Source organism: Geotrypetes seraphini, chromosome 10 (assembly GCF_902459505.1).
Source record: "Geotrypetes seraphini chromosome 10, aGeoSer1.1, whole genome shotgun sequence".
Lineage (NCBI taxonomy): Eukaryota > Metazoa > Chordata > Amphibia > Gymnophiona > Dermophiidae > Geotrypetes > Geotrypetes seraphini.
Window position 1 is genome coordinate 130,631,046 of NC_047093.1, and position 25,270 is coordinate 130,656,315.

At 42.9% G+C, this 25,270-nt stretch overlaps 1 protein-coding gene across 2 annotated transcripts in view; it reads right to left on the reverse strand.

Annotated features, from left to right (window-relative positions):
- LOC117368385 (scavenger receptor cysteine-rich type 1 protein M130-like) overlaps positions 1–25,270 on the reverse strand; it is a 142,965-nt gene that overhangs the window by 43,451 nt on the left and 74,244 nt on the right. For both annotated transcript variants that reach the window (XM_033961984.1, XM_033961983.1), the window contains 4 exons: positions 19,293–19,589; positions 8,134–8,436; positions 5,509–5,823; positions 2,264–2,569 (listed from right to left, as the gene is read on the reverse strand). In XM_033961984.1, coding sequence (XP_033817875.1) covers positions 2,264–2,569; positions 5,509–5,823; positions 8,134–8,436; positions 19,293–19,589 — 1,221 coding nt within the window. The remainder of the gene's footprint in view (positions 1–2,263; positions 2,570–5,508; positions 5,824–8,133; positions 8,437–19,292; positions 19,590–25,270) is intronic.

Below are 25,270 nucleotides of genomic sequence, written 5' to 3' on the forward strand. Positions count from 1 at the left end.
TCCCTCTGTTCACATACCCAAATTTGTATAGAGCCTTACCAGTACAACACCAGGGTCTTTTTTTCCTTAAAGGACCAACGGCAACAAGAGGGCATCCGTTGAAAATCCCAGGGGTGGGAAATTTCATGGCGACACCAGAAAATATTTCTTCACCGAAAGGGTGGTTGATCGCTGGAATAATCTCCCACAACAGGTAATTGAGGCCAGCAGCGTGCCAGATTTTAAGAAAAGATGGGATTGGCATGTGGGATCTCTTCATGGAGGTAGTTAGGGGGTGGGCCATTAGTGTGGGCAGACTAGATGGGCCGTGGCCCTTTTCTGCCGTCATGTTTCTATGTTTCTAACAAATGTATTTCTTCCTGTCCTGGAAAATCACAAAGACATCAGACATGCTGTGCCAAAGACATTCAGATTCTCACAACTGGCATATTCAAATCACTAAATTAAAACTAAAAAAAACAAAAAAACTTTTGGCGCTGTGGAGAGACATAATCAAAACATATGTCTAAGTCTGATTTGGACGTATGGTGTTCAACCCCCAAAGTCAGCACTGGGAAAATATCCATTTTTTGAAAGGCAAATCGCTATACGTCCAAAATATTTCTTTTTCTTTCGAAAATCGTCTATCTGGATGTCCAGGCGGTTGATCGTCCAGAGCGTCTATCTTTGTACCACATTTTCGACCAAAAATTCGTCCAAGTCCCAAATGTCCAGAACAAGACCATTTTGATGTGGGAGAACCATCCAGACATGGCAACAGAGCAGTGGGGCACCTTACAGGGCACAACCATCTCACTAGAACTCTCTTATAGGTTATATTGAGCTCCCCCAAACCCACCATACCCACCTGTCTACAACCCCAATAGCCCTTCTGACTGCAGGTAGCACCTACTGTATATGGCAATAGAATAGGATTTCCAGGGGATTTTGGTGGCCTCACATTTTCCACCATAAATGCAGTGGTTAGAGTGGCTTATGGGCTTAGGTCCTCCTCTCTGTGGCTCACTAGCCCCGCCCCCAGGCTACATAAGACACCTGTATGCAACTTTACTAGGCTTTCCTATACCAGGTGCTGATGTTCCGGAGACAGGTGTGCACATTTTTATTCTGATCTTTGTGGGGGTGTGAGGGAGTCTGTGCTCACTGGGGGAGTGTGTGTGGGTCTTTACTTTGTCTTCACTTTGGATACCTTTTTGGCACTTATACCTGTTTTCACATCATCTAACTCAGTGTTCTTCAACCACCGGTCTATGGACCAGTGCCGGTCCACAGAAATTTCCTGCCGGTCCACAGGGCCAGCACATGCATCAGGCCCATAACAGTGTTCTTCAACCGCCGTTCCACGGTGCGATCGATGCGGCATTATCTTGGAGCCAGCTCCCTCTTCCCAACTGATTCAGTGCACAAAGCCACGGGCAGTAGCTCCTACGGGCATCCTGCACCTGAACCGGAAGCCTTCTCTCTGACGTTGCAACGTCAGAGGGAAGGCTTCCAGATGAGGCACGGGACGTGCAAGGTGCAATTAGTACTATTATGGGAGCAGGGTCTGGGGTGGAGATTGGGTAGAGATGGGCGGGGTCTGGCCCAAGACTTAGCCCCGTGTCCTTCAACCGCCGGTCCACGGACCGATGCCAGTCCACAGAATAATTCTTTTATTTCTGTCGGTCCATAGGTGTCAAAAGGTTGAAAAACACTGATCTAACTCACAATGTATAAGTTTCATCCAGGAAGTCTCGTAAAAGATTCGATTATCCCTGCAGGACGACAAAGTGTAGGTTGGCCCACATCCCACCCATATCCTGCCCCAACCACTCCTCCAGATACGCCCCTTTCAGCTTTGGACACACAGTAGAATTCAGAGGCCTAAAAAGTTTCCTCGATACATCCAGAAATTTGGTTTGATTATTGGCACTTCGATGACCTGTCTTTTAGGTCATCCAGGTGCCGACTTGGGCAGGTTTTTAGACGTGTTTAAGGTTTGATTATGAGCCCTTTATTGTCTGGACAACTCAGCTTCTGTAACCCGTGTCTCTCACATTTTGCAGGGACTGTGTTATTATATGTAGGTTGCAGTATGTGTGTCCCCATTTTCCTTCTGCCATGGTGGACACTTTCTGTGTGTGCATCTGAGGTGTGCAAAGCCTGGGCTTTTTCATTAATCCTTGGCAACCATGGGTTAATTTTGATAGGCAATAGAAAATATGCCAGTACACCCCCCCTGAAAAATCTCTGTATTCTGCCACTTAGTATATAAGGAATTTACCTGAGCATACCACACTTGCATCCTCTGCATGGCTGCAGTTTTGTTTATTCCCAGTGCTGGCCAGGCAGTCAGCGATCTTAGTCTCTGTTCCTTTACAGTCAACATCAGACAGCCAAATGGGAACCGTTTCCTGCTCAGACTGAAATGCACCCGATACAGATATGGGAAGTCCACAGCCTATCTCTTTACACACGACAAAAGCATCCTGTAAATCCCAGCCATGGCCACACACTGTCGTCCACTGGTCCTCATGGACCACTTCCACTCGTCCAGCGCAGAGGGTAGGGCCATTCTTCAGTGCCACATCTTCACGAATAGAAAAAAATCACAATAAAAATATATGAGAATATTTATTTACATTTACATAATATTCAGGTTTGTACCATACTGAAAACATTTCTTTCAACTGTATATGAAATCTTCAAGCTCAGAACGACATCATATTAGTTCTCATAGAGAGCTGATAAAGAATTTAATTACGAGATATTTTAGGAGGAGGGTATATAAAATCTCACTAATAGTTAGTACCCTGTTTCCCTGAAAATAAGCCCTATCCTGAAAATAAGCCCTAGCATGATTTTTTAAAGATGCTCCTAATATAAGACTATCCCAAAAATAAGCCCTAGTTAAGATCGACCTGTGCTCTGAGGCCTCCAAAAACAGCAGCGGCAGAAGTGCTCTGAACTGGCTGCTTCGAGGCCTTCCCCACCGGGGCCTTTCCTCTGTCACGTCACTGATGATAGAAAGATGCTGCACAAGGGGGGGAGGAGAAAGGAAAGAGGAAGAATTGGGGGTGGAGGGAAGGAACTGAGAGATGATTATTGTACATAAAAAAAGACCAAAAATTTATCATTTATATAACGGAAATATAGAATTTTTCCAGACTTAGCTCAGAAAACCCAGAGGTGTAGAAAGGAGTTCTTGCCCTTGCGGCCTAGAATCCTGGCCCTTGGGGCTACTTTTCTGCTAAAATTTCCAGCAAAATGTTTTATTTCTTATCAAAATAAAAATTTTCTTTGAGTCTAAACAGTTATTAGATTTTTTAGGACCAAAAGAAAGGTTGGTTTCTTAGTCCATTGATAAATGACCTGCCTATCGGCTATAGGGTGGATAACCATTGCCGGTACTCTATTTTTGAATATTTTGTTCAGTTTATTGAAATTTATTTCCTTTCTTGATTCCAGATTTTGTGGACTAAATAGTTGATTGTATTTCCAATATACACGTTGGTGTATTTATATGTTAACTTTTTCTTTTTTTTTTATATTCCGATCGTTTTTCAAGATCGGAATGCTTGATGATAAATGTAAATAAATAAAATAATATAATGGATATAAATAAAATAATTAATAATTTTTAAAAAAAGACATCCCCTAAAAGTAAGCCCTAATGCGTTTTTTGGGCCCCAAATTAATTTAGGACACTGTCTTATTTTCGGGGAAACACAGTAGACAGGAGTCCCCCTGCTGTCAAACTAAAGGTTTTCAGGGGCATTTCATTCACTTAACCTTTTAAAAAACCTGACCTCATTTACCCCCTGCTTTAGAAAGCCGCACTAGCGTTTATAGTACTGGCCACAGCGGTAACAGCTCAGGCGCTCATAGGAATTCTATGAGCGTCGAAGCTTACTGCGGCGACCGGTACTAAAAACACAGAAACGCATATATTGGTGTTTACTTCAGGTATCCCCACACAACAGAGTGGAATATACTCTATATAAGTTACATGAAATAAGCACATAAACATTGCCTCTGCTGAGTCAGACCATAGGTCCATCACGCCCAGCAGTCCGCTCCCGCAGTGGCTCCCCAGGTCAATGACCTGTAGTGATCTATTACTCTACTACTCTATTACTTTACAGCCTTCTGTACTGTATAGTAACCCTCTAATTGTACTATTGAAAGGTTCACAGATACTACCCATATATAGATTCATCTAAAGAAAATGTACACCGAAAGATAAATCTATAGGCACTGACTATTGAAAGGTTCACAGATACTACCCATATATAGATTCATCTAAAGAAAATGTACACCGAAAGATAAATCTATAGGCACTGACTATTGAAAGGTTCACAGATACTACCCATATATAGATTCATCTAAAGAAAATGTACACTGAAAGATAAATCTATAGGCACTGACTATTGAAAGGTTCACAGATACTACCCATATATAGATTCATCTATAGAAAATGTACACCGAAAGATAAATCTATAGGCACTGACTATTGAAAGGTTCACAGATACTACCCATATATAGATTCATCTAAAGAAAATGTACACTGAAAGATAAATCTATAGGCAATGACTATTGAAAGGTTCACAGATACTACCCATATATAGATTCATCTATAGAAAATGTACACTGAAAGATAAATCTATAGGCACTGACTATTGAAAGGTTCACAGATACTACCCATATATAGATTCATCTATAGAAAATGTACACTGAAAGATAAATCTATAGGCACTGACTATTGAAAGGTTCACAGATACTACCCATATATAGATTCATCTAAAGAAAATGTACACTGAAAGATAAATCTATAGGCACTGACTATTGAAAGGTTCACAGATACTACCCATATATAGATACATCTATAGAAAATGTACACCGAAAGATAAATCTATAGGCATTGACTAAGCACATAAGCACATAAACATTGCCTCTGCTGAGTCAGACCATAGGTCCATCACGCCCACCAGTCCGCTCCCGCGGTGGCTCCCCAGGTCAATGACCTGTAGTGATCTATTACTCTACTACTCTATTACTTTACAGCCTTCTGTACTGTATAGTAACCCTCTAATTGTACCCATGGATCCCCCTTTTCCTTCATGAACTCGTCCAATCCCCTTTTGAACCCCAAAGTCGTACTCTGCTCTACCACCTCCTCATGAAAATGAACAGAATAAAAAGCCACATTTGGGGGTTTTTTCATTTGCCGAAAAATGCAACATCATTACAAATGGCTCAACTATTTGCAAAGAAGGTGCATTCTTTTGCAAACAGCTTTGCTACACCACAGACCAAAGTAGTATAAATACTGAAACTACTGCATGCTGTTTGCACAGAGAGAGCACTTTTGATGACACCGCTGCCGTAAAGACCACAAGGCCAAGAAAATCTAACAAAAATAAAAATGCCCCAAACCACTCAAGAAGCACAAAATGAAAATTTTGCGGTTGGCCCATCCCTCTCCAGCACCCCGTGAAAACCGTTTCGCATTAATGACGAGCAAATTACCTGAACAAACGGTTCCAGCGTCTTCGCTATGACGACAATTATGTTTTCCCCAAGCTGTCGATTTACACTGACCGAGGTGAGACTCGTTTCCAGCACATCCAATGTCATCAAGCCATATGGGACCTGACCCTTCACCAAACTCAGCATTTCCCAGCGCTGATACGGAAAGGCCACAGTTCAGCTGCTTGCACACCAGCTTGGCGTCCTCTATACCCCACATGTCATCACATACGGTCCCCCATTGTCCATCTTGAAGTACTTCCACTCTACCACTACATTGATTAGAGCCATTCACCAACCTCAACTGAAGCTCACCTGAAAGAGTTGAATGAGCAATTTGTTAGTAGCATTCAGTCACAAAAATATTTGCATATTCTGCAGCCACAGCACCGTTGAACCAGTCCTAGAAGAAGTGCCAAATACACACCATCCAGAGGACCATCACTACCAATAGCTTTTATGTGGCGAATAGCTCTACCTGCAAAATTACAAGCAGTATCACATTCCACTGAGTAGCACCGATCTGTCAATCAGCTTGCAATCCTTGTACTATCAAATAGCTTTAGCATTATACAGTACAATGACCACAAAGGGCCAGATTCATATAGGATGCCTACGTTAAGCACAACTAAGCACCCTAATTGCAGCCACTTACTGATGTCTAACTTCAGGATCCATGCACAAGATTTTTTTAATTGGCTTAACCAGCGTGGTAATTGACCGTACTGATTTTCAGCCAATCAAAAAGAAATCAATTTCAGAGTTTGGTGCCAAACTCATAGGGTGCCAGCAATGCTTAAGTGGAGGGGCTCTCTGACACCTAACGATGCCTACCTGAACAGTAGACATGGTTTGGGGTGGAGAATAGGCATGGTTGACTTAGGCGTCTCAAGATGGCCGAGATAGGTACCGGTAAATTAGGTTGGTGAAACCCTGGCCTAATGGGGCAGCGCCTACATTTACAATGCCTAGTGACTCCTAAGTCTGTTTAAGTGTCACTAGGTGTGATTCTATTACTAGTGTTTCTCAAGTCAGTCCAGGAGTACCCCCTTGCCAGTCAAGTTTTCAGGATATCCATAATGAATATGCATGAAAGAGATTTACATAAAATAGAAGCAGTGCATGCAAATTGAGTTTATGCATATTAATTTTGGATAACCTGAAAACCTGACTGACAAGGGGATACTCCAGGACTGACTTGGATAACACTGCTATAAACGATGCCTAACGGTTGATTAAAAACTGTGTTGAGCGGTGCTATTTAGAGATACCAAGGGGGAGGGAGTCTGTCCTGAGTGCAACCCATAAAGAGGTGCTCCCAGGGCCATCAGCATTAGTGTTCACAATTTGTTGCTCTGCCAGTGTAAGACCTTCCTCTTTGCCAGGTCCTGCCATCACGGAAGCAGGAAGTAGACGGGACCCAGCAGAGAGGATGGCCCAACACTGGCATGAGCAGCGAATTGTGAATGCTGTGATGTCAACAGAGTGTAACAAAGAGAGATGGGGAGAGAGGGGGAGGAGGGAGGGGAGGGAAGGTGCAGACAAATGCTGCACCTGATTGGGGGAAGACCAGGGAAGGGAGAGGAGAGAAAAGAGATATGCCAGACCATGGAGAAGAGAGGAAGGGAGGGGAAAGGAAGAAGGAAAGGAAATGCCAGCCCATGGACGGGGGAGAGAGAAATGCCAGGGTATGAGGGGAGGAATGAGAAAGAAAGGAGACAGATGCCAGACCAAGGGGAAAGGAGGAAAATAAAGGAAGGAGATGCCAGAGCATGAATGGGAAGGGAGAGATGGAGGGGAAGGAGAGGAGCGAGATGCTAGGGCATGGGGGAGGGAAGGAAAGGAGACAGAGATGCCAGACCAGGGGGAAAGGAACGAGAAAAGGGGTAAAGCTGAAATGAATCATGTACACAGGAGTGGAGTAGCATGGGAGAGACATTTTATGAAAGGTCATAGAAAGAGGGGAGATGCCATATGGAAAAGAGAGAGGGTGGACAGTGGATGGAAGGGACAGAGAAAGAGAGCAGACAGTGGATGGAAGGAACAGAGAAAGAGGGCAGACAGTTGATGGAAGGGGCAGAGAAAGAGGGTGGACAGTGGATGGAAAGGACACAGAAAGAAGACAGGCACCCAAGAAATAGGCCAGCTCTTGGCACAATGAAAAGGTAGGCGCCTAGCTGAGCGCTTAAGCACCCTTAAGAGCAGTGATTCTGCAACAAGGCGTCTAACATGTAGCCACGCCCATGCCTAACATGCATAGCCCCTATTATTTTTTTAGAGGCGCCTTGATACAGAATCGCGCTTTCTTGATAGGCGTCTAAGTTTCAATTAGTGCTGATTAAAAATCTTAATTGAGCTTGTTAAATGCTTGGGAAAATGCTTGAGTACCTGATTGTAAAAAACCGCTTAGATAATCTTGATAGGCGGTATATAAAATCCTAATAAAACTTGAACTTGAAAACTTGAATTTAGATAGGCGCCTATCTAGTTGGGCGCCTCCGAAATAGGTGCCTAACTTTAGGCGCTAGTTACGGAATTTGGGCCTTACTATCCTGCCCATCAACTAGCAAGACTAAAGCCCTGACCACAATATGAGATATAAAGGGTATCTCAGCAATGACTTACCAAGCAAAATAAATATAAAGTTGCTCTCTTTTGACTTGATGACTTGTCCCATGATCTCTAATTCACACACACAGGTATATTTGCCTTCATCAGAAGTGTCCAAGTCATTCATGGTGTACTCCGCATTGTTTTCCGAGCTTGACAGAGACTTTACTGCAATTGGAGTGGCTCTGTTTGCTTTATAGAAGTAGACGGAGGTATTCACATAAAGACGGGGGATTGTACAGTTTAGCTGGACACTCGCTCCTTTGTCTAAAGTTAAGAGTTCAGGTGAATGGGTAAGTGTAGGTTTTCCCAAATAACCTGTCAAGAAAGAGAAAGGCGTTATATTGAGGCAAGAGAGAGGCGGATTACAAATTAGTAAGGAAATGTGCAGCCCTATGGGGTAAAGACCTAGATCAACTGCTTTCGCCCACTACTTATGGGGAATTCAGGAAGTGCCTAAAAACATACCTGTTCCTGAAATACCTAAATAACTGACCCGCTCTCCTCTCTCTCTCTCCTCAATAACGGTCCTCCCGACCTCCTACCCTTATCCTCTCTCACCTCATAAGCCCGCATATAATTTCACGATACTGTGATACCTACAAACTGTTAACTATATCATATCGTAATTTTTCGCTGTACTTTTTGAAATGTGCGGCCTATTCCAAACAGGTCCTCTCGGACATCACTTACCAAACTGTATATCTTATACTTGCTCAGCAAATTGTACTTCTATAATTTTGCCTTCTTAAAGTCTCTGCACTCTATATTTCCTCTGACTATCTGCATACTGTAATTCACTGAATGTCCAGCTCTCTTGATTGTAAACCGCCTAGAAGTCGCAAGATTGTGGCGGTATAGAAGAATAAAGTTATTATTATTATTATTATTACTTCTTGGATTTAAAAATAGAGACTCTCTGATTTAAAGGCATAAGCTCTGTGATGTTTGACCTACAACTCAAGTTTAGCAGATGAAAAGAACATAAAAACATAAATATTGCCAGACAGGGACAAACGAAAAGTCCATCAAGTCCAGTATCCTCTATCATATCTCTCCTCAGCCGTTTCTTCATCAAGCTAAAGAGCTTAACAGCAAGGCTTGCACAATAGGACAAAATTGCTCCTCAGCAAAATACAGTCGTTACGAATACAATGAAGCCTACACATAAGTAGAAACACTGCACAGACCCCCGGGAAACCCCCTTCTATACCCTTCTCCACTGATATATTGACATTTGACCCTACTCTCTGTTTTCTATCTTTTAACCAGCTCTTCATCCACAATAGGAGACTGCCTCCAACCCCATGATTTTCTAATCTTCTCAGGAGTCGTTCATGAGATACTTTGTCAAATGCCTTCTGAAAATCCAGATACACCTACACAATTTCAACCGCAGACAGCAGGATCCTTCTGCTACATTGTTGATGACATCAGCACACAATGCATGCCCATAAAGAATGTTTAACAAAACTTATGATTTAAAGAATGCAGTGACTGCTCATTAGGTTCCTGCAACAGTGAAAGATGCCATTACAACCGCAACATACTTCAACTGGGGAAGGGATGGGAGGGCTAGTGTGGTTATAGGGTTCTGCTGTCTGGAGAGAACATCTGTTACAGAACATAAGAATGGCCGCTGCTGGGTCAGACCAGTGGTCCATCGTGCCCAGCAATCTGCTCACGCGGCGGCCTTCTGGTCAAGGACCAGTGCCCTAACTGAGACTAGCCTACCTGAGTACGTTCCGGTTCAGCAGGAATTTGTCTAACTTTGTCTTCAATCCCTGGAGGGTGTTTTCCCCTATGACAGATTCCGGAAGAGCGTTCCAGTTTTCTACTACTCTCTGAGTGAAGAAGAACTTCCGTACGTTCGTACGAAATCTATCCTCTTTCAATTTTAGAGTGCCCTCTCGTTCTGTGAAACTTGATTTTCTCTATGGTCAGCTAGGATCTACAGCCATACCTTTGGTGACTTACTAGCTAAGAGTTGCAAATTATTAAAGTCATATATGTATTATAAAGCAATAGTTCCCCAAACCAAAACAATTGGAGGAGGCGACAAGCTGAAGTGCAAAATAAATATTTTTTAGCTGATAACAACAACTTGAATACAATGTAAACATGAACACAAAAGTCTCCAGATTTACCCCCCTCCTTTTACAAATAATGATAATAATATTACTCGTGTATACCGCCACACCTCGCATTTCTAGGTGGTTCACAAAAAAAGAAAGACAGAACAATCAGTAAAAATACAAATATCAAAAAAGTACAAACCAAGGGGAGCAGAAGATATCAAGTGACATATTTATCAAACAGATAGGTCTTCGCAGAAGTGTTTTTTAGCGCCTGCCAGCACGCTGAATGCTCTGCATTGCTCCAACGCTCATAGAGTTCCTATGAGCATCAGAGAAGCACAGGGCATTCGGTGCGCCAACCAGTGCTAAAAACTGCTTCCGCTGTTTTGTAAAAAGTGTGTGTGGGGGGGAGGGTAAATCCTAAAGATAAAGACTTGTTTAAACAAGAATGCCTAGGAAAGGTATGAACCAATAACTGCATTGCTACTTAACATGGGTCCTATAATGAGGCATCTAATCTAATCTAATCTAAACCTTAGGTTTGTATACCGCATCATCTCTACATTCGTAAAGCTCGACACGGTTAACAAGAGTTAGGGTAGAAAAGAATTAGAGGACTAAAATGACCAGAGAGGGAGGAGGAGTTACGTTTTTGAGAATAACCAGGTTTTCAGATGTTTACGGAAGAGTTGGCATTTTGAATCTGCTTTGGTTGTAGCAGTTGCTCACCAATTATGAGCTGTTACCTCCGCCTTCTTATAACAAAAATCTATGCAAATAGATATCCAAGATTACAAAGTTCTTTTACTAACAGAACTATTTTCTTTTTGGATCAAAGGAAATTAAAAGCTTTGATGGCCCAGACATATCTGTAGTTTCTGGTATAGCCCTTCTACAATCTAATGTATAAAGTTGACATTGGTAATTATTATCGCAAAAAAAAGAACACAACACACCGTAACTAGGTTTTGCAGGTTTCCACAATCATCAAAAACCCCCAAATTGACAGAAATAATAAACACACAAAGTAGGTGGAGAAAAACAGACTTCATATTCAGACAGCCGGGAATAATGATAGACAAAGGCTGCCCCATGCAACTTCAAATCAGCAAAACAGTTCAGAAGGCATACGCAACCATGCGCATCTTAAGACGAGTTCGAAAATACTTCAACAACGAACAATTCAAACTCATAGTACAAGCGCTAATCCTAGGACTTCTGCGTGTGCGGATCGCCGGACTTGATGGACCTAGGGTCTGTTCCGGAGATGGCACTTCTTATGTTCTTATGTTCTGGACTACTGTAACATACTTTACCTGTCATGCCCCGTCAACATGCTAAAACAATTACAAACAGTCCAAAATACAGCCCTAAGACTAAAATACTCGCTGAAAAAATACGACCACATTACCTCAGCTTTCCAAGACTCACACTGGCTCCCAGTACAAGCACGCATACCACATAAATTCTACTGCACCCTATTCAAAGCCCTAAATGGAAATGGACCAAGCGATCTGAACAACCGCCTAATCAGGAAAAACACATCCAGACCAAGCAGAAGTCAACCAATCAAAGGCATGCAAAGCAAAAAAATATATGATGGTCATCGTTATTCACATTGTCCAATGTGACTCGGACAAGAGGTCATGGATTGAAGCTGAGGGGCACCAGGCCCAGGACAAATATCAGGAAATTCTGCTTCGCACAACGAGTGGTGGATGCTTGGGACGCACTCCCGGAGGAGGTCGTGATGGAGACCACCATTCCGGGATTCAAGGGCAAGTTGGATGCACACCTTCTCACAAATCACATTGAGGGATACGAGTAAACAAGGTTTCTCAAGAGGGAACACCTGACTTGGCCTCCGCGGGTGCGGGTCGCCGGACTGGATGGACCTAGGGTCTGATCCGGCGAAGCCATTTCTTATGTTCTTATGTTCTATGTTCTTACAAGCCAACAGAGCAGCAAAAATAGACCACTACCTCTCAAATCTGCTGACCACGACGCCCAACTACAAAACATTCAGGATTGAACTGAAAACCATACTATTCAAGAAATTTGTCAAATGATCTAACCAAACCGTATCGACCATTCCCAGATCCCAACGCATACTTTAGCCCAGACTTATTTCTTGTTGTAAACCGCCTAAAACTAAAAGGTATTGGCGGGATAGAAGACATCAATGTAATGTAATGTAATATACCCTAAGCCAGGGGTGTCCAATGTCGGTCCTCGAGGGCCGCAGTCCAGTCGGATTTTCAGGATTTCCCCAATGAATATACATGAGGTCTATTTGCATGCACTGCTTTCATTGTATGCTAATAGATCTCATGCATATTCATTGGGGAAATCCTGAAAACCCGACTGGATTGCGGCCCTCGAGGACTGACATTGGACACCCCTGCCCTAAGCCGTCTGTATCATCACTGGTCTGAAAAAAAACTCCACACATAAATACTTTGTAAGTCTCTCACTCATTCAGTGGACACTTGGTTTCAGAATTCTTCTTCTAAACAGGATGATAATTACAACTCCATTGGATAAAGTGCATGGAGAAACAAGAAACTTTTTCCAATATTAACGCGTAAACAACACTTATCTGAAGATCATCTGTTTGTGGCAGTCCATTTCAATTTCTTTTCAAAAACCTGCCACTACAGTTTTTCCCGACAGAAAGTACTCCTGTTTCGCATCCTCAGTGGTGCTACCTCAGGGGAAATTTTCACTCCATCATTGCTTAAATATCCAAAGTATATGGTCGATTTCCACACTCATGCACTGAGGCTTTAGCAAAAAAGAAGAATTCTGAAACCAAGGGTCCACTGAATGAGTGAGAGACTTACAAAGTATTTAAGTGTGAAATTTTTTTCAGACCCGTGATGATACAGACGGCTTAAGGTACCCAATTCCCCTTCCCGACGCGTTTTGCATGACTTTATCAAGGTCGGGGGAACTGTAAAAAATAGAAATAAAAAAATGGCTATTAACTAAAGCTAAGTTATGGATTTATTTATATACTCTATTTATTAAATGAAATAATGAAATGTGGATAATGAAACAAGGATACAGTGAAATAAAAATGAAATAAGAATAAGTACTGGGAATAATGAAGAATACCACCACCTGGAACTGTTTGATCCGGGTGGAAGTCTGAACTCCCACAGAGTACTTTTGATTTGAGGTTGAAATAGAAATTCGTAATGAAAAAGTATTTCAGTACCTCCAGCGCTTTTGTGGAAATAATTTAGATGTACATCTCATCAAAACCCCCTTATAATATATGGCGAGTCCTCAAAATTTCTTCAAGACCTACTATACCCACCTATCTACCATCCCATAGCCCTTATAGCTGCTGATGGCATCTATATGGAAGGCGAGTAGGATTTTGGTGAGCTCACACTTTCCACCATAAATATAGTGGTCCAGGTCCTCCTCTCTATTGCTCATTAATCCATCCACCAGGCTAAACACCTGTGTGATGCTCTACCAGATGCTGCTGTTCTACACACAGGTATGTACTGTTTCATTCATATTTATGGAGGGCGTGAGTCTACCATAAATAATAAGGGGGTACCCTTTATGTGAAATTCACAGCAGTGCATTATAAAAATGGTCAGGAACTACTTCACAGGTCATAGACCTGATGGGCCGCCGTGGGAGCGGACCGCTGGGCGCGATGGACCTCTGGTCTGACCCAGTGGAGGCAACTTCTTATGTTCTAAGGTGCCCCACTGCTCTATCGGGATGTCCATGTGGCCAACAAATGCTGGCCCCTCATGAGAGGCTCCCAGACATTTAAAAAAAAAAAAAAATCATGGGATAGAAAGCAATGTTCAGAGGTGCGAGCGTCCCAAGTTTTCTTTATTTTTGATATACCGTTTATCAAACAGATATCTCAATGGTTAATGATAATTTATTCGTATATATCGCCTGGCCATAAAAGTTCGAGGCGGTTTACAGTAAGAAGTACCGGACAATCAGTAGAAAATTACAAATCGTCAGAAATACAATTAAGATTAAAATAAAACAATAAACCCTTAAGTTATGAATCGATCGAACAGCTGGGGTTTTACTAGTTTTCTAAAAAATTTTACCAAACCAATCATTCATTCTACCAGCTTGAAAAGCGAGCGTTCTATCCAAATATCTCTTGTACCTACAAGCTTTGATTTGTTGGATAGGTAAACAAATGAATTCGACGTGTAGATATATTGGAACAGTCTAAAGAAAACTGCGAAACCAAATAAGCAGGAGCCATACCAAATATTGATTGGAAACAGATGCAAGTAAATTTGAATAGAACTCTTGAATAATATCATTGCTATAGCTAAAGAAATGAAAACCAAAAAGAAAAAGGGGAGCATTTACGCATTAACGTACATGAGATGAGAGGGTGAATAGGGGAGGAAAGTAAGAAAATACATCGAGGCTGAAAATGAAAATAAAAGGAGGAAAATGAGAAAGGGGGAATAAATTAGAGAGGGACTCGCTTCAAAAGAAGCGGTTGATTGCCTATGACAATGAAAGAATGGATTTAAAGAGTGTAATACAATCTATAGTTGGCTAACTGTTTTAATCCTCGGGGAGAGTGTTTGGCCTTGATTTATTTGGCATTTGAATTGCACGGTTTGCGCTTATCAGGACTAAATGATGTATGGAGCAGTTCTCATTTAGACTTATGTCTGGTGCTGGTCACCTATGAGTTGCTGCCTGAGCTCAAAATCCCTCGTTTACACTTCAAGAGCTCATACCGATCATGATGTCCGTTTATTTATAGCATTGGGGATAGGTTCTTACTCCTTCAAGGCCAAACACTCTCCCCGAGGATTAAAACAGTTAGCCAGCTATAGATTGTATTATATGTTGGACATATTAGGGTTACACTTTTTTAAAGAGTGTAGGCATCTTTAAATAGAAAGGTCTTGAGTTTAATTTTGAACTTTTCTAAGGAGGTTATTATTGCCTGCAGAAGGCTTATGCTCTGCCCTAGTTTACACGTGACACTGAAAATCTAAGGTCTCCCTTTCATACTGATGCAGTTACATCAGAGACAAATCTCTGTGTCCGCACCAGTAACCTCTTTAGAGTCAAAGGGCTAGATTCCTCTCCTCCTCCTTTTGGTGCTGATAGGGACATGAAGTTTTCAGCACTTCAAATGCAGTTTCTCCTGAAACAGATAAATAGGTTTAGATTTAAAGTTTTTGGCTATGTTATAAAATGTTTATGTATATTCAGAAATGAATGTAAACAAAAAATATGATTTTCTGGAACTAATATTCCATGTTAAAAAGAAGTTCTTTGTCCAAATTTAAGGACAGTCTCTGTTAGTGGATTGGCTGACAGCCAATGATGTCATGCAGGACAAAAGGTATATATTAGGGAGCTACGAATTATCGGGTTGAGATCTTTGTCAGCAAGGCCAGCATTTGGCGGATGTAAAGGTTTCCCAGATGACACAATAATCTTTTGAGGTCCATGATGGCAATAATGAAGGCAATAATTATTTTGATATAAAACTTGCGTCATTGTCATTTTCCATGTATTTTTTTTTTTTTTTACACACCTTGAGTGAAAGCTATCAGTTCAATTGGCAACTGCTGCTAAAAGAGTGCGCTGGTGTCCACTTACCCATGCTCAATTCACAAAGCAAACCGATCGGGTACCGATCAGTTTGTGACCCCTGTACGATCAAATTTCCCTCCGGCCCCATTCACTAACCTCTCCAGCGATCCGCTTCGAATCCATGCATTCAAATGAGGAGAAACGCATCCAAAGCAGGCAGGGGACGCGATTCACAACACACATTTCACGATCTGACTGGGCTGGCCGATCAACTCCAGAAGCGATTGCTGGGGACCAGTCCCAGACCTTCTTTTCCCACTCTCCAGCACTGCCCCGTTCTCTGCCCTGCTCTCTGCTGCCCCAATCTCGCTGTTTCAGGGGCTGCAGAAGCCCTGGGGCCAAGGACGGACTAGAGGCTCATGAATAAAAGATGCCACAGTGCATGGCCAGCTCTGGTTCTAGTTGAACCGGAAGTCCAACAAGAAACTGCTAAGCCCAGAAAAGGGAACCTGGAAAATAGAGATCACAACAGAGAAACCAAATTCCTCTCGCCGCCCAGACTGATCTCGTGCTGCCTTCCCTGCAGTGCGAGCCCACGGGTTAAACCCACGGGCTTGCACTGCAGGGAAGGCAGCAGAGAGCAGGAGAGTCTGGGCGGCAAGATTGGCTGGAAGGGGAGAGCAGGAGAGCCAGCCCGCGTGAAGGAAAAAGTAAAAAAAAAAATAAAAAAGTCGCGGTTGGACGGGCATCTACAGATGTGCGGGGATCGCACAACGGTAATCCATGCCGGCAGATCGCCCCCATCTGCATATGTTAGCTTCCAGAATTCGTCGGACCTGCCCGGATTGGGCCCGATCGGGCAGGTTGATGACTCTAGCCCAAAGATTTATTTATGCAGAAGTTAATGGATCATTCTGGAGATGACTCAGCATTAACTTCTTTGAATAAATCTTTTTCATGCAAGTTTTCTTTAAATATATCCCTCTCATTTTCCCAGCCATCAGTGACCTTTTCAGTACATTTAATACAATCTCGGACCTTGTGCTCATTCCCCATATAACAAACACAGAAATCAAGCATATCAAATTAGATATCTTCTTGCAGGAAGGACATCTTTTGAAACCTAGTTTAATTTGAGACATGGCGGTTAGAGATGAAATGAAATAGCAGAACCATGAAACCTTAAAGACCAGCAGAAGAACTTAATGCACTGAATTGTGGATGAAAGAAGACTGTTGGACATTATCTTTCACTGTCATGGAGACCCCATGACCAATTGCTGCATTCTTTAAATTCATAAGCTCTGATAAACTTTCCTAATGGGCGTACATCATAAGAGAGCATCACCAATAGTGTGGCTCTGGATCGTAACCGTCCATGGAGAATGTTGCATTGCACTGGAATTCACTGTCTGGTGTATTGGCTAACCAAGCTCTTTTTTTTAGAGCTTTGCTTGATCTTGCCAAAGAATGTAATCAACTCATTTTTATTTTTAAAGCCTCTTTCATATTGATTAATAAATCAAAATGCTTTAGAAAGAAAATTACAGTTCTATTAATTGAAATTTCTTGAACATTCTTAAAATAAAAATGTGAATCTTGAGACGAGACCTTTAGAGACTTCGTAGAGGCAGAGAGAACGAGAGGGCACTCACTAAAGTTAAAAGGGGATAGATTCCTTACAAACATATGGAAGTTCTTCTTCACCCAGAGAGCGGTGGAAATCTGGAACGTTCTTCCGGAGGCTGTCATAGGGGAAAACACCCTCCAGGGATTCAAGACAAGGTTAGATAAGTTCCTGCTGAACCAGAAAGTACGCAGGTAAGGCTAGACTCAAATAGGGCACTGGTCTTTGACCTAAGGGCCGCCGCGTGAGCGGACCGCTGGGCACGATGGACCAATGGTCTGACCCAGCAGCGGCAATTCTTATGTTCTTTTGAAAGATAAGTGTAAGAGAGTCATTCATCAGAAAGATTGCAGCGGTGAAAGAATTAGAAGGCCACATGGAAATGAAAGTTACACTGAAAGAATTGGGAAACCAGAGAGAAAAATACCCCTTAAGTTAGAAGGTTCGTGGGGACAGACATGTACATAGGAGAAGTAAACTGCAGTAACATCAGAGAGGTTGACGAGAGAATAAAGGTCAAATTCTAGAAGAAGCGCCCAAGTTAGGCATCGAATTAGGTACCGTTCAGCGCGATTCAAGTAAAATCGGGCGCTATTTAGTGAATCACGCTGAGCGGCACTTATTTTGGAGGCACCCAAGAAATAGGCCAGCTCTAGCCACAACTCAAAGCTAGGCGCCCATGCGAGCGCTTAAGCACGCTTAAGAGCAGCCATTCTGCGACGAGGCGCCCAACACGAAGCCACGCCCATGCCTAACATGCATAGCGCCTAATTTTGTGAAGGCCGCCTAAATTTTTAGAGGCGCCTTGTTAGAGAATCGCTCTTTCTTGATAGGCGCCTACGTTTCAATTAGTGCCGATTAAAAAGCTTACTTGAGCTCGTTATTCAATGTAGATAGGCGCCTATCTAGTTGGGCGCCTCCAAAATAGGTGCCTAACATAAGGCTTTGGTTACAGAATTTGGGCCTAAGTCTTTGGAGAATTTTGAACTGAGTTCTGTAACAGACTGGGAAGCCTATTAGATTTTGGGTCAATTTGGGGTACTATGGTCTTACTTTTTTGCAGAACAGCAGCATTTAGAACACAGTGATGATCAGATGTCTTGGGCTTGGAAAGTCAGAAGAGCACGGATCTGCTTTTGGGACCTTCTGGGAATGTCAAAAACAAAATTCTGGGTTTGATTGGCCTTGGTTAGATTTATACTGGCTTTCCTTATATTTCCTGTGATTTTCTTATGCCTCTTCAAATTTAAGCTGCAGTATCACGACCAGGACGAAGGAAGTCATTTTGCCGCTATATCGGGCGATGGTGCACCCACATCTGGAGTACTGTGTCCAGTACTGGTCGCCGTACCTCAAAAAGGACATGGCGGTACTTGAGGGAGTCCAGAGAAGAGCGACAAAGTTGATAAAGGGTATGGAAAACTTCTCATATGCGGACAGATTGGAAATGCTGGGGCTATTCTCTCTGGAAAAGCGGAGACTTAGGGGAGATATGATAGAAACCTTCAAAATCATGAAGGGTATAGAGAAGGTAGACAGGGACAAATTCTTCAGGCTGTGGGGAGCCACAAGCACAAGGGGGCACTCGGAGAAATTGAAAAAGGACAGGTTTAGAACAAATGTTAGGAGGTTCTTTTTCACTCAGAGGGTGGTGGACACATGGAACACGCTCCCGGAGGCTGTAATAGGCCAGAGCACGCTACAGGGGTTCAAGGAAGGTCTAGATAAGTTCCTAAAAGATAAGGGGATTGAGGGGTACAGAAAGAAGTAGAGGTAGGTTATAGGATTAGACAGAAACCACTTCACAGGTCACGGACCTGATGGGCCGCCGCGGGAGCGGGCCACTGGGTGCGATGGACCTCTGGTCTGACCCAGTGGAGGCAACTTCTTATGTTCTTAGGACTTTACCTGAGCACGTAACTCCAGCTTTTTCTCCATGGCCATCCATATGTTCATTCCAATTTCCAGGGCAATCAGTTAAGTGAGACTCTGTCCCATTACAGTTAACATCCTCAAACCAATGCATGCTGATTCTCTGTTCAAACGAAGGTCCTGTTTTGGTGGATACTGCAAAGCCACAGCCAATCTCCTTACACACCACCTGAGCATCCCAAATATCCCAACCACGGCTGGACACTGGCTTCCACTGGCCTTCATGATATAGCTCCACTCTCCCAGAACATTCTGCTGTCTCCAGTCTCACTACTGCACACAAATTGTAAAAAAAAAATAAAAGCATAGTTAGCATGGTGAAGCATTTCCATAAAACTGAGTAGTTAGAAACATAGCATATACAAGTCCTATGAGAGGATAGGTTGCTACTCATTTATGAAACGTTTTACAGTATAATCCAGCATTTATGGGAAACACACTAATGGCAACAGGACAGCTGTGGAAATGAATGTGAAATATTCACAAAAATAGCCTTTATATTTCTTCCCTCCCTGAAGTTTGTTTCTCATAAGGCAGTGGTCTTCATTAAGTTTTAAGTCAAGGCCACTTTGGATCCATATGAGCTGAAGGAGAGCCAACAATTATCATCCGATATAGCAGTGTTTCTCAACACGCGATACGCGTACTCATAGGGTACATAAGATGCTGTTGGGAGTACGGGGAACGCCAAGAATATGGCCTGCCCACCTACCAAAGCCGCTGCCAGGGATCCCTCCTTCCTGCCCACCACTCTCCACAAAAGCTGACCCGGAAGGTTTCCCTCTGATGTCAGAGCTGACATCAGAGGAAAGCCTTCCGGGTCAGCCAGGATGTGGGTGTGTGTTCCCAGTTACCTCATTCAAGCCACACTCGCTCAGTGGCACTTGTTGGAACTAGCAGTTCACATGCTGTACGTAGCTGATCCGGAAGCCTGCTCTCCGTCGTCAGAGCTAACATCAGAGAGAAGGCTTATGGGTCAGCTGCTTGCAGCATGTGAACCACTGCCTGCAATAAGTGCTGCTGAAGGCAGAAGGAGCGAGTGCGGCTCGAACAAGTAAGGGGGGCATGATCTTTCTAAACTAAACTAAACTAAACTAAACCTTAGGTTTGTATACCGCATCATCTCCGCAAGCGCAGAGCTCGGCACGGTTTACAGAGGTTAGGAGGAAAGGAACTACAAAGATGGATATAGGAGAGGGAATAAGAAGATAGGGAGGGAACAGGGTACTAGAGAACGAGGGTGATTAGATTTTTGAAAAGAGCCAAGTTTTCAGATGTTTACGGAAGGATTGGAAGGAGCTGACATTTCTGAGCGGGGATGAGAGGTTGTTCCAGAGTTCTGTGGTTCTAAAAGGGAGGGATGTTCCAAGTTTTCCTGCGCGGGATATACCTTTTGTAGATGGGAAAGATAGTTTCAGTTTTTGGGAGGATCTAGAGGAGAGTGGGTTAGAGGAATTCCAAAGGAGTGGGATAACGGGGGGTAGGATGCCATGTAGAATCTTGAAGGATAAGCAGGCACATTTGTAGAGGACTCTGGAGTATACTGGGAGCCAGTGAAGCTTGGAGAGGAGAGGGGAGACGTGATCAAACTTGCCTTTTGTGAAAATAAGCTTGGCCGCGGCGTTCTGAATTAGTTGAAGTCTGTGGAGGTTTTTCTTAGTTAGGCATATATAGAGGGAGTTGCAGTAGTCCAGTCTGGAGAGGATGGTGGATTGAACGAGGATGGCGAAATGAGAATGGTGAAAGAAGGATCTTACTTTCCTCAACATATGGAGGCTAAAGAAGCATTTTTTTACCAGGGAGTTGAGGTGATCACTGAAGGAGAGGGAGGAGTCTAGGACGAAGCCTAGGACTTTGCTTGAAAACTCAAGCTGGAGAGTGGGGCCGGAAGGTAGTGGAATGGAGGGACAAAGGGAGAAAGGAGGGGAGAACAAGCACATTTGGCCATGGGAGGGGCATGATTTTGGGACAAAGGCTTGAAGGCAGGGAGGGGGATAGGGCTTGAACATGGGACACAGAAGGAAGGAAGGGATGAAGGGAGCACTAACTTGGGATATAGGAGGGAGGGAATAGAAAGGGAGAATTGTGTGATGGTGCACATGGGGAAAGGAAGCAAGAGGTAAATTGGACATAGAGAGAAGACATAGGTAGAGATGCATGGGGAGAGAAGAATGAGAAGGAGAAATATTGGATATTGTGGGAACAGAGGGACAGATTGAAGGGGATGCAAGGGGGAGGAATGTTGGACATAGTGATGGAGGGAGAGATGTGGCATTGTGCTGGAGAGGGGTAATAGAAGGAGAAATGGGCATGGGGCTGCTGGGCAATGGTGAAAAATGCTGCACATGATCCGGGGGGATGAGAGGGAGAAATGTTGGATGTGGCAATAGAGGGAGTGGGAGAGATCTCAAGGCAGATGGCCAGAGAGAGAGGGAGACATGTTGCCAATGGGGGTGGAGGAGAGAGGAAGAAAAGTTGGATTCATGGAGGGACAGAGAGGGATGTTGGTTGGGAAAGGGAATGAACTCCGGAGGAGAGGAAGTGTGCAGGAGGCAGAAAGAAAGAAATATTGGATGCACAGTCATAAGGAAGTGCAACCAGAGCCTCATGAAATCACCAGACAACAAAGGTAGGAAAAATGATTTTATTTTCAATTTAGTGATTGAAATGTGTCAGTTTTGAGAATTTATATCTGCTGTCTATATTTTGCACTATATTTGTCTATTTTTCTATAGTTGTTGAGGTGACATGGCATATTTTAAAGTCATCTGCCTTGACCTCTTTGAAAAAAAAAAAAAAAGGAATATAAGTGATTAAGATTTTCTCTGCGTACAGTGTTTTGTGTTTTTTAAATTTTGTGTTTACCATTATGTATTAATAAGATTATATTGTGTGTATATGAAAAATGGATAGAAGAAATAGCATTACAATTAGTACTATTATTATGAGGTTAGGGACGGAGCTTGGGTGGGGGTTCTCGGTTGATTTTTGTTAGACTTATAGGGTACTTGGCTTGAAGAAGTTGAGAAACATTGCCGTATAGGGATGAGAGGCTACTGCCCAGTGTGTGCCAGTGGCATTCATCACTACCAGCCCACCTTCAAACATTTCACTGTGAATACCCTGAAGGAGGTAGGCAATTTCCGAATACATGTTATGCTTCTGTCTATTGAGAGATGCCTAGTCCTTCAAACAGACAGCCCTTCTTCCCTGTCCAATTTCTCTTTTCTGTGTGGAGCTTGGATAGAGAAACACACTGTAGCATAAAGCAAAATCCCGAATGTTGACGGGGGCCGCCCCAGGGTTTTTCCAGGGGCCATCATTGGCCCCCCCCAGGCCTTGCATTGAAGAACACTGTCATCAGATATAGTTAAAACAATCCAGTTCTGCAGAGCATTAATTAATGTAATCTCAGCGGAGCATAACTTTATTTTACTGGTACTTTACATCATTTGATATCAAGTCTCACCATCTTAGCTCAAAGTGAGCTACAATTAAAAATATTCCCACATTCCCACCGCTTAATTAAAATCAGCATTTTATATCCCTATATCTTACACCAAATAGGGTACAAAGCCACTATCCCAAACCATCAGTTCCCAATCATAGGACACAAACCAGATAAGACAGGAATCTTCTGTTCCCAGTCATCATTTCCCAACCAGAAACATTAATTTTTAAAATCATGCTTTCAAATACAGTAAAACCTTGGTTTGCGAGCAAAATTCGTTCCAGAAGCATGCTTGTAATCCAAAGCACTCGTATATCAAAGCGAATTTCCCCATAGGAAATAATGGAATCTCAGACGATTCGTTCCACAACCCAAAAGCTTTAATACAAAATACACCAAAAATATGCTTGTAATCCAAAACATTCGTATATCAAAGCGAATTTCCCCATAAGAAATAATGGAATCTCAGACGATTCGTTCCACAACCTAAAAACTTTAATACAAAATACTATACGTACTTGTATTGTGAGACTTCACTCATTTAGAACACTCTTGCAGCGTCAGAGAGAGAAGAACCATCGGCTCAGTTGTGATGATGTGACGCGTGTATACTGTATGTACTCGTATTGCAAGACTTTGCTTGTTAAAACAGTCACTACACTCCCACAGCGTCAGAGAGTGAGGAACCATCGGCTCAGTTGTGATGTGTGTATACTGTATGTACTTGTATTGCAAATCAAGTTACTTGCAATCCAAGGTTTTACTGTACTATTTCAATTCCTCATAAGATTGCATCTGTCATAATTCTAAAGCAAGATCGTTCTACAATATCCCAAATAATCACTGAGAAATGGATTTCAGTTTAAGTTCGTTTGGTATGATAAGATAACCTTGTTGGGAAGAGAATAGTTGTTTGGATGGATCATAACAAAGAGCTACATCAGGAACAATGCAACATTTGGCCTTCATAAAACATAAAGTAAGATCATCTTGGGCCCATTAGCGTGATTACTTTCAAATTACCAGTTTTGAAATTATTTTGATTTTTCTGCAATCCATAACATCTCTAGAAACCCCTATGTTTGGGGGTTACATCACACACTAGATATGACCATTCTCTGAGAAAAAAGCAAGATTGCAATTCTTGACAGAGTCTAGCACAGAGAACGTTTCCTCAGCTCAGAGGGGAGGGGGGGGGGTAAATAAATAAAATATTAATTTCCAGTGGAATTTTGTATGCAAAAATAACATCATATACAGGATTTCCACAAGGGACCACAGTTGAACTACCCATCTGTGCCCATTAAAAAAAGAAAAGGCTGAACTATCGGTGATAGGTAAGCGACTGGTCTTGACCAGTTGCATTTTTTTTTTTTTTGGGGGGGGGGGGGATCACTAAAACCCCTGTATGGTTTTTTTTGTGCATAGAAAAGTGATGTTAGTGCATCAGTCGCTTGGCTATTTTGCATGGGGTTTTAGCTAATTTGCATGGTCGGATCAGAAAATGGACAATTGAGAGGAAAAACGCGCAACGAGACATTTTGTGAATCGGGTCGGCAAATGAGATCGTCGCCAAAGCAGTCAAAACTGGTTTAGCAACGATCGCTGACTTTAGTGCATCTGGGCCTTAAACCATTCTAGCTCAACCAAAGGGAGTTGATACAGGCTAGACATAGCTCTGTTAATCCTGTAGGAACATTAGGGGGCTGCCACTCAGCGTCAACCATCTCTTTCAAACCTTCATTCAGAGGGTAGGTCCTACGGGGCTTGCTTATCCCTGCTAAGAAGTGGATTCCCCTTTGTAGGGACAAGGGCTGGCTCATCAGAAAAACAAAGAGCCTGAAAGTCCTGTGTGATTAAATAAGAAAGCGCTGGCCTCTGGAAGATGCAGGCCATGGTCAGGTTCTTCCCTGGAGGAGCCTCTGTATCTTCCATTCAGAAGGTCTTCCCTAAAGAATCATCCTTCTCTGCCACCTCTTCCCAAGGGAACTATGGATACCACAGAATCCAAATTGTCCTGCTCCTGACTGTAAGACAAACACAGCGGTTCCCAAAGTGACTGGTTTCCCCAAACCTAGCTAAGTACAAACATGGCATAGGCTGCTGACAGGAGATATGACCCACCACGTGGAATAAGCAGTGCAGCTTTTCCAATGAAACAGTCTTTGCTCTGGGAACAGTCCCCAGTGGTGCCTGGCAGAGAAAGGTCTCCCATCACTGAACTAAGGATCCTCCCTAGCATCCTCTTGAAGAGTCCAGAGTTGAATCTCCTAGCTATGAGCCTTTAAATTGTTTAGTTCTTCAGACGGCTATCAAGAAACCTTTCCCAGCATATAAGAGGGAGGGGGCTAAGGCACAGGCCCAATTCCAGACTGGAGGGCAGAAGGGGAGAAAGGGGAAAGAATCTGAAAGTCAGAGTTTACACCCCTGAGGCATAGAGACCAAGGCTGGATTAGGCCCCCAAAAGCTGCTGAAACATTTTCCTCCTTTGTTTTATTGGGTG